Source organism: Mirounga leonina, unplaced genomic scaffold (assembly GCF_011800145.1).
Source record: "Mirounga leonina isolate KUSES-001 unplaced genomic scaffold, KU_Mleo_1.0 Mir_128, whole genome shotgun sequence".
NCBI classification, from domain to species: Eukaryota; Metazoa; Chordata; class Mammalia; order Carnivora; family Phocidae; genus Mirounga; species Mirounga leonina.
This window is the reverse complement of record NW_023270320.1, coordinates 32518960-32529230: the sequence shown is the minus strand read 5'-3', so window position 1 is coordinate 32529230 and position 10271 is coordinate 32518960. Positions and strand designations below refer to the sequence as shown.

Genomic DNA, 10271 nt, shown 5'->3' with positions numbered 1-10271 from the left:
CTTGGACCCTCTAATTATTTTAAGTATCCAAATACACATTATTTCCTTTGTCCTTAATACATCACTGTGGAAATAAATCCCCAAAGTAGCCATGTCTTGAAACGTTGAGCAGAAATCCAAATATCACTTAAAATTTAAACATATACAAAATACATGCATACATATTCATGTTCAGGGGACAGACAAAGCTTAAATAACAAGATCATAAGAACCACGTCCGACAGAGAAAGGGAAATTGCTACTTCAGCCCACGTTTATTTTTGTGCCTATTTATACAAAGAAGGTAGAATGCATGAGGCATAGGATACGATGACAGTGAGTAACCTTTTCAGCCTTTGTTTCTTTCCTCTTTAAATATAGATGCGGACGGAAAAGCTGGATTAGATGCAGTCTACTTTTTCTTCAGTTGGCTGATTTTTTAGAGAATTATAAACCATGAAACTGAACTGAGTAAATGTGGGAAGTCTACTGCAAGCAGCACCTGGGGCCAAGAAAAGAGAACGTTGTCTGGGTGAAGGGAGGATGCACATCTTTACAACCAATACACACACAGCTGCTTTGCCTGGCTGCTGGCTGTCGTGGACCCCAAGTTAACTGAGCCACACGAAGAAGCTCTCTCAGTCCTGATAAGCTGACCAGCCATGAGAGGACAGAACGGCGGCGGGGGCGGTGGGGAAGCCATCTCTTCGAGCCTCAGAATACAGGCTGATTTTCTGCTTGTATACACACATGATATCTTTACTACTATTACTTCACTCTGGTTTCATCTCCTTTTCTTAGGAAAAATTATTTAGGCAAGGGCCCAAAACTTTATTTCCCTAGCCACTAAGATATGCCCATGATTCAGCCCCAATCCTCCCCTCCCCTCGCTCCCTGTTCTTTTCTATTCTTCTCCCACAGGAAGAGCTCTTTGTCAAAAGATACTCTGTGTCTAATCCAGCTCCCCTTACTGAAGCCAGTTTCCTGCCGCCCTCCCCACCTATGGCAATGGGGGTCTTTCCCCTGCCCAAACACCTGCACGGTCCCCTTCTAATGCCATTGCTTTAGAGAACCAGTCAATTTTAAATTCATCTACAATTACATAATTGTCATTTTTACATCTTGTTAAATCCAATTTTGAGCCTTCTAAGGTTTATTTCATAAGACGGAATCAATCGAACTGACTCACTGTAAACATAAAGCCTGCCCCTCCCCCCATCACTTTTATTGACTTGGGTATCTCAGTACTTAAAAAAGAATAAGGAATTCCTCAAACAAGTTTTTCAAATACAGAACTGTGGGAAGTAAAAGATCAAAGGACAATGATAAGCAGTCTAACCTAATACGTTATATTGATCAGTAAGCTGTGTATCTTCCTCATTTGAAAATTCCCTAATGAGAAGCAGCAGTGGTTGATCTTGAAACACTTGGAAACTGTGATAGGCTCATATGGAAAGTGAATGAAGTGAAGGACATGCTCAAATGCAGTGTAAAAATAATTCTGCCAACTTCTTTGGCTTACTAATTAGTAATACGTTTGGCACCTTGGAGTCCCAAGAAGATCTAAATGACTGAGACATTAATATAATGAATGGAAAAGAAGCTGGGAGGACACTTTGTCCCTATCGACCTCTAATTAATAAAAGCATTCGACTAGAGTAGTCCATGTCACCTGGCACCAGAGCTGAAGCTGAATACCCGGTGGACCCATGTCAAAGATAAGAACCAGGAGCCAAACACTGGGTCATGAGCACCGAGAGTCAGCCAGAGGCGGGGGTGTGGGTATATTTAAGCACTCTTGGGGGTCTTGGCAGATCAACGATTAACGGTGACCCAGTGTCTACTTGATACAGTCCCTGTTTCCATTGTACAGGAGCAAATTACACTACAATATTTTAAAGTGTATGTTTTCAACATTTACAAGTTCACGCAAATACGAATTCCAAATAAAACTTACCATAACTTCCAGTCACATTGGCACATATAACAGCCCCAAAGAAGTTTGGAAAATACTTCTGAATTCTGGAAATCACTTTCTGGCAAGCTATGGTTGGATCTTCTCCTCTTCTCATATATTCTACAGCCTGGTAGCTGATTTAAACAGAGGCAGAACTTTTAGGATCACAGAGGCAACAGAGTCCAAATTTGTTACTTGAAGTTAGAAACCTAAAACCATCAGAATTGTTACAGTTGATAAAATACCTAAGAGAAGTCAGTAACTCCTGTTACCTTCAACTGGGAAGGCAAGTAAACCTAGATACAATGTCTACCTTTTCAACTTATCTACCCCTTCACTTCAAATGAGGACTGTTCTTTTTTGACTCTGGCTGGATAACTGTTACTTAGGAATGACAGCCAGAAGTCCTAAAGAATAGAGATTATGTTTAAATAAGAAATGGGGCTGCAATTAATGGGGGAAATGGTGGGCATGTGCAAGACATTCAGCTGTAATAGTCGTCTTCCAGGAATTAATTGTACACAGTGACTGTCTTTCCTACTTTTATCATCAATTACCACAGTTCCTTCACTCGGCGGCCTTACACAAATGATTTAAATGCATCCTAAGTATTCTCATCTGGGAAGTAAAGCAAGAAATATTCTATTTTAGAGGACGATGATGACTTAAATTACCACCATCGAAAATGACAGAGGCGAAGGGTATGGAAGCAGAATTTCTAGAAAGCTCTCATGCACACAAAACCAGATGGCCTGGCACCAACAGTTATTTTCTGTCTTGACAGACGCCATCTCCTGTCAAGATCTCGAAGGGTCCTAAACGGGAGGAGTCACACCTGGGTAGAAAGCGCATCAGTATATCCCCATCGCCAGTGGCTGCAGCCGTTCCTGCGCTGTCATCCGCGTAGGCACCAGCTCCGGGTATTGGCGAATCTCCTACTCGACTTTGTGAGGGCAAGGCACAAAAATTCAGGACAGGAGATCAAGTGTGAATGCCACAGTATTTTAGGACATGATTCAACAACAGGGGATGTTTCTACTTAGCCACTGATGATTGTTCTAAGTAAAGTCTTCATCAGAACACAGAGAGCAAAGATTTTCACTTGTTTTTCAACTAAGGTTTCCACACACCTCAGTTCATGATATAAGCATTAGATGCAGCCAGTTAGATGTCAAGATGTCACAGATTTAGTGACTATTCAATTACCACCGTCCTTTGTCATCGCATTTCTGGACTATCTCAATAGGTTCCGATTGGTTTTCCTCAGCTACAGTCTATTCTTGCTTTCTCTCTCATGTGTCAAAACTTTACCAAGGTTCTTCCTTGTAATAAACCTTGGGTGTTTTTCTATTTTAAAATAAAATCCAGAAATCCTTAAACTGACTCAGGACCCCCTGCAATGTGGCTTCAGTCCAGCCCCACCGCCCCCCCCCCCCCCCCCCCCCCCCCGGGCACCTGACATTCATGCAATTTCTTTTCCAGCAGGTAGAAGCCCTGAACCAAGCACGCGCTACCCCGGGTCTGTGCGTGCCTTAGCCTGGATGCTCCCTTCCCTCCCTGAGGCTCCGGCTCGGCCCCCAGCATCTCCCTGCTGGCCTCTCCCCAGCCAACTGCCCCGCTGGCTCAGACCACCCTGCCATCCCTGAGCTCCACGGCACGGGCTGCAATGCCCAAGCCTTTGGCACTTAGCAGATACTCAATTATTTGCTTTCACATTTATCTATCTCAGTGGTAGGGGTGGGGTTGTGCTTTACATTTTGCATCTCTCACTAGCACCTTGCACATGCTGGTTTATACTCAATGCGTATTTGCAAGATCCGTTCTTTCAGAAACACTAACCCAGGTATTTTGAATTTTATACCGTTTGTAGATGCCCCGGCAGCAGTATGTCCCATCTTATCGACTACAACCATGCCTAAAAGTTAAAAAAAAAAAAAAAAAAATCACTGTAGGTGTCAGCTCTGAGGTTTACTTCGAATATAAACAAATACTTCAGCAGCTGGTAATACAAATATCCTCACTCAATAATTTCGGGTAGAAGAAAATAGGAAGCCCAGGAATGTTGAAAATTATACCACTTGCCTAATGTGTACTGTTTCAGAACCCACTGTCAGAGCATCATCTGGCAGACTTTCTATATCCTTACTCTTCAAACTGCTCAGTTACCTTTCAAAGGTAATTCCAGAGCAAGTCATTGACACAGAATAATGGAAATTTTCAACATGACAGCTCTATTGTGGCAAACAATATAAAATTATTAAAGAACTCCATATCAAGCAGGGGCGCGTGGCTAGCTCAGTCGGAAGAGCACGTGATTCTCGATCCAAGGGTCGTGGTTGTGCCCTATGTTGGTACAGAGATTACTTAAAGAATAAATAAAAACTTAAAAAAAAAACCCAGCGTATCAAGAAAAGATTTAAAAATCTGTAAGTGGCTAATCGCTAGATTTTAGGGGCCTTGTGTAATTTATCTAAATGTATATAGATACAATGGAAGGAAACTGTGTGTACGTGCACCCACCTATCTATATATAGGCTTACCTGGCAGTGCAAGTGGTTAAAATCACCTTCTGGCACATAAATAAGGATGTAGAAGTTAAGAACTACAGAAAGGCAATTAAAAATGGCTGAACTTTAACCATAACAATTATATAAAAGGCAAGTTACCAATTGTATCATGACCGTGGTTATCTCCTGTTTCTTTATGGGAAGGACCTTCTTGCTTTAAGATACTAGGTGGTTTGTAAGGTCCACAGTATTTTGAAGCATCTGGGACAACATTCTGTGAACAAGATTTAAGTTTTAGTTTTTAGGAAGGTTCATTTTAGAAACTGGCAAGTAGTCACATACAATGATAGAACATTAGCAAGAAACCCAAAGGATGTCTGGTAACTGAAAGGTATGAATTAAAAACCAAAGATTAGCTAAGTCTTATGTGAACGGATGGATATAATTTAATTTAATACTAGTCTAGTATCAGAATTACACAGTATAGAATCGGCATCTATACTGTCTGGAAAAAATCCCTAATTTTTCTCTTTATATGGCTAAAGGTCTCTGCACAATGGCAGACAGAAATGAAGATTTGTGTATTAGATCTTAATCCTCAAAGGAATTAGGTACACGGCCTGACCTTTAAATTTCAGAATTTGTTCTCTGGCCAAAGAAGAATTCTGAGATTTAAAGCAAAATCTACTTTAAAACCCTCTTTATTTCAAAGCTAGGTTCATGCGAACATATTCTAAGTTGTACTCAGATTCCTCTATGGATTTAAAGACACAAGAAAAGGATTAAAACTCATAAATTTAGGTTGTGCATATGGATTAGTATTTAATCAGGAAACCTACTGCTCAGGTCTTACTCATTAGTGCACTTGCTGCCTCCCCTGACCCAGTTTTATACACTAGCCTCTTTCAAATGCTAACCCCTGAGACTCACTGGTTACTCAAAGGTTATTAGGGTTTGGGAGAAGAAACAGATGAGAGACTAAGGTAGTCCACAGAAGGGTTCTGGATGGCAAAGACAAACAGATTTATGCTAAAAGTCCCACTGATTTAAAAATAAATGACCCCACCACTAACACACTAGCCACCTAATAATATAGATCTAGTCAACAGGGCAAGATACTGGGTATACTTCATGCAGACAAAATGTAAGAAATATTTTAGACAAATGGTTTCCAAACTCTGATTTTTTTAGACTTGGAACCTTCTGTTGCAAGGAAATACAAGCAGAGCTGTTCTGACCGAGGCCACCCACTCTTGCCCACATCAGTGCCGTCCCAATTTGAGAACTGCTGCCAAGATCCAGGAGTGTTCCACCACAGACGTACGTGCACGAGAAGCAGCTAAGGAGTGTTCAGGAACATCCACGCCCAGAGAGTCGACTTAAATCGTTGGTTCTCAAGTGCCACCAGGGTGATAACCAGCACTTTAGGCAAGAGGTAGCCAACAAAGAGCAGATGGGGTGTCGCTTCATATTTTCTAGTGATTTACTTTTAAAAATTGGGTCTACATACCCTCCAGTAATTTGGCTGGCAATTCCGAGCAAGCCAATCTGAATGAAGGGCTCGAGAAGTATTGGTAGATAAGTCCTCACTGATAAACCCCATACTTTCAGCAAACTTGGTGGCTGGAGATAGGAAGAAAAGAAAAAGATAAATTAGTTAAGCATTGTCTTCTAAATAAAATACATATACAGGAAGTGTTCTTGGTCAGCAGTCTCTCAAGTGGGGTACACCATCCCGGGGGGCACACGATGACTTTGAGAATATTCAGACACGAACAGTTTTAAGGACATCAGTTTCTAGATCTCAACTGCCATGTAATTCCTAAATCTGATCTGCTTGAGACCCTTGGGGTGTATATTGTGACAATTATTAATTCTCTTTTCCATCCCCCTTCCCAGTCTCCCTTCTTGCACACCCCGCTCACAAGCAAGAATCTTATTGTTCTAACTAGGGCGCAATGCCCAGCGTTGAGACACCAAACAAAGAGCCAACTAGACTCCATGTGTGAGTAACATCTTTTAGCTTGTCAGACAGTTTTTAATTCCATCTTTTGGCAAAACTGAAGGACGCCTAGCTGTGGAGTTATTAACTAATTCATCATTAAAAAGTATTTTTGATTATAGGTCACTGTATGATTTTTGGTATATAATATGGAAGACGTTCAACCAACTGACGCCGTCATAGCAATACTCTGGTGCCCGTCTTCGGACGAGAAGAATGCTCTGTGGTCTCACCCTGATACAATGAATTCAGGGAGAGAAATGTTGCTGGCTCATGCTTCAGTCCAGCAATTACCTATCTATAGATAAGGAACTAGGTTTTTTAAATCCTTTTTTTTTTTTTTGAGCACTCATAATTTTTCTGTTTTATTTAGCTTCCCTAGTCAATGTCTCTATCCTCCAAACCTTAGCATCCATTCCACCATGTTATCCATGTTTAAAACTTTAGCATGTTGTTCTTTATTTTTTACTATTTTAAAGATGAAGAAAGTGTGAATTTGGAAGTTTAGTAACTTACCTGACAGTAAATAGATATTAAGTAAAAGAGCTGGAATTGGAACTTGGGCCGGCTTTGATCGATTTTATTTTTTCACAGTGAGGAACAGAGGGCTAGATAAAGCTTCAGTGTTGTAAAAATATACCTGACTCTCCCACTAACAGCGTGTGTGCTGTATGTTCTAGCACTTTCCGAGCCACTCCGATCGCATTTTTAATTCGCCTGAGATCTCCTACCGCTCCTACGTTCATAGTAGTGCTGAAAGAAAAAAGTGCATGTGATTGATTAAGGTACTTTCACAGGTTCAAAGATAAAAACAGTATTGGTTTACTTGGAACAACAGTTTTGTAGGATAAATTCCACCGTCTTAACGTTACACACGACAGCACATGCATGAAGTTCATACAAATTCCCACAAGCAGACAGATTAAGGAACAAACAGCAAATCAATCTACCACATACTCCCAACAGTACTGTCATTCTCAGTTTCTCCTGACTCATTTTAAACGTGGCTTCCAGAAGTGGTTTTAAGGCTTTGGGTCATGCAAACCACAGCTTATGGGGATGGCAGGTCAATGATGGTCTACCAGGGCAGACATCTTTTCAAAGCTTGGGATTGTGTGTGTTCTAAGGAGACTACCTACTTCTATGTGGTATTTCTATTACGATGATGATTTTCTTTCAACAGGGAGGGAAATTCCTTGTATTTGGACAGGACATGTACAATAAACTAGGGGTTTTGACCAGACAAAGCTTACACATGCCTGTCTTGCTCTCAGCAGAAGGTTGATTGATGTTCTTACCCGTCCATGATCATGGCATCCAATGTGGTTTCTCCAAGCTCATCGGGACTCCCTCCAAAGCCCACACTGCCGTCACACTGCTCCCTCTCACACACGGCACAGCCATGCTCAACTGCATCCAGGGTAGAGCCTCCAGATGCTAAGGTCCTCCACGCTGTTAATCAAATCCTGGTTTATATACTGATTTTTTTTTTCAGTGCCAAATGCAACAAACCAGAAACGTTTTGAGAACTCATATAAAAAAAAATTTCACATTTACACTAAGTTATTCAGAATTTTAGTTTAGTAAGCGTGACAAAGGAAGGATGTAGACAAAGTTGTATAATGCAACTATTTACGGCAAAGAATTTAAAGACTTTCGCTAGTGTTATAAAGTGAGGGGTGTTTTTTACTTGCTAATATTTCTGTGCTGTGTAAGAAATGTCTCCTCTCCTTCAATTTTCTAAGTGAAGCCACTAAAAGGCAGTTAAACTGAAAATTCATTAAGTCAGTCTTATAAATTTCTTCTGCATCACTAGATTATCAAAAATATATACAACTAGTACTTTTATTGAGGTAACATCAATCACAGCGAGTCTCAATAACCACACCCTAACAGCAAATAATGACAGCGAGGGCTAGGCATGGCTTCATCCACTAATCTGCACAACAGCTTTTCAGGTGAGTATTGTACAATTACTATCCTCATTTTAAATAGGAGGAAGCAGACCCAGAGAGGTTAAGTAACATGTTCAAGGTCACACAACTGTTAGGTAGCAGAGTCAGGATTCAAAAGCCCATTTTGGCTCCAGTGGCCATGATTTTAGCAGCACTTTGTTCTGTGGAGTCCCATACATTGAGAAGGAGAAAAAAAAAAAAAGATCTTTGGTGGTCAATGTCTTATTAATAAAAATAGAATTCCTTGAAGGGAAGGTGCTATTACTGGTAATTTTAAGTATTACTACTGGACCTACAGGCTTGAAAGTGCATTTCAAGAAGTTCCCCTTTCACTACAGGCGGCCTTTCTATGTCCCCTGCCTTAGCCACTGCACTTCCTGTTCTGTCTCCTCATCGCTGTTAATTTCTTTCCCAGCCTCGTTTGCTCACCCTGAATCCTAAGCGCCACCTGTAACATACACTTAGCTCCACCAAACTCCGGAGTCAATTCTGCCCCAATAAGTTGCATTAGCAGGCTCGGGTGGGAGAGGAGGAGTCTGAAATTACGCTTGGGGTAGTCGGTCTCGGAATGAATGAGACAAACACACAATACATGAATAAATGACAAGATCATGGTATGATACAGGATTGAATCAAAACACAGAAGATAGGTGCCTAACTCAGACTGGGCATAAGGGCAGCAAATCAAGGAAGGCTTCCTGAAAGAGGTGACACGCAAGCGGTTCTCAATCTTGGCGGCAAATCAAAATCACTTAGAAAGCTTTAACAAGACAAAACAACACAGAGGTCCTTTTCCCAGCAGTTAAGTGAAAATCTCAGGAGGCAGGGCTCAGGCACGGGTACTTAAAGAAGCTCCACAGATGATGTTAACGGCCAACCACGATTGAAACTCTGTATTCCAGGTGGCAGATACACAATGTCAGCATGTAACAACAACAAAGTCAATGTGAAAAGAGTATCTATGCTTTGGGGAATGAGTAGCCTTTTGCAAACTGCAGTTGCGTCAGGGTCCTAGGAAGAACGGAGGGCTTAGAGAGGTGGAGAGACAAGAGACAGCCCCGCGAGGGAATGGATGTCAGGGAAGACAGCGTGGGCGCCCCTGGAAGAGTCCAAGCAGGAAGGCCCTAACTGCTGTGGGTCAGCAACCTGGTGGAAACCCAGGCGGCGCGGCGCTGGACGGAGGGCGGATCGTGACGTGCGGAGGCCCTGAAAAGCAGCAGCGGAAAGCAGGACCCGGGACCCGCTGCAAGAGACAGGCGGTGCGGCAGGCGCAGGAGGGCCTGGGAGCTGAGGCTGCGGAAGCGCCGGCCCACGCCCGCGCCAGCCCGCCCCGGGGCCAGCCCCCGCAGCGCAGGCCCGCCCCGGCCGCCGCCCCGCACCTGCTTCGGTTGCGTTCTTAAAAGGCCAAGTGTTGAGGACCAGGGGCGGAGCGCTGGAGCTGTGCAGGAGGCCTGGGCCGAGCAGGAGCGGCACCAGGAGCAGAGGCAGGCGCCACTTCCGTGCCATGGCCGCGCGCCCGCGGAGAGGGGTCGCGGCCGCGGCTCAGCGGGCCGCCCGCGCTCGCGCACTCGCGATCCCCGGCGCCCCGCCCAGCCCGCGGCCTCGGCGGCTCCCTTGGGGCGCGGGCCGTGCTCCCCCTACTCTCGCGAGACCTGGCCTCCTCGGGCCGCGGGAGCGCGGGAGCCGCGGGAGCGCGGGAGCCGCGGGAGCGCGGGGGCCGCGGGCGCTTTCTGGCCTGCGGCCGCCTTGGCTCGGTGCTAAGGGCCTCCTTCGGTCGTACACAGATTTTTTTTTTTTTTTTAATAGTTAACCAAATTATTGCTTTCCCCCGTTGTGAAAGGCAGACTGAGCCTCGAATGAAATTATGCAGC

General features: G+C 43.6%; 1 protein-coding gene across 1 annotated transcript; it reads right to left on the bottom strand.

Moving 5' to 3' along the window:
• Positions 1-219: 219 nt before the first annotated feature.
• Positions 220-10053, bottom strand: AGA (aspartylglucosaminidase). Its single transcript, XM_035004287.1, has 9 exons — positions 9780-10053; positions 7744-7897; positions 7086-7198; positions 5954-6066; positions 4603-4717; positions 3776-3851; positions 2772-2879; positions 1937-2070; positions 220-481 (listed from the first exon to the last, which is right to left on the bottom strand). Exons 1-9 carry the CDS (start codon positions 9904-9906, stop codon positions 381-383), a joined length of 1041 nt encoding a protein of 346 aa, XP_034860178.1. The 5' UTR covers positions 9907-10053; the 3' UTR covers positions 220-380.
• Positions 10054-10271: the final 218 nt, after the last annotated feature.

Coding starts and splice junctions, on each gene's coding strand:
- AGA (XM_035004287.1), bottom strand. CDS start 9,906: ATGGCACGGAAGTGGCGCCTGCCTCTGCTCCTGGTGCCGCTCCTGCTC. Junction 7,199..7,743: donor GATGCCATGATCATGGACGG/GTAAGAACATCA, acceptor TTTTTCTTTCAG/CACTACTATGAACGTAGGAG. Junction 482..1,936: donor CAATGTGACTGGAAGTTATG/GTAAGTTTTATT, acceptor TCTTGGCCCCAG/GTGCTGCTTGCAGTAGACTT.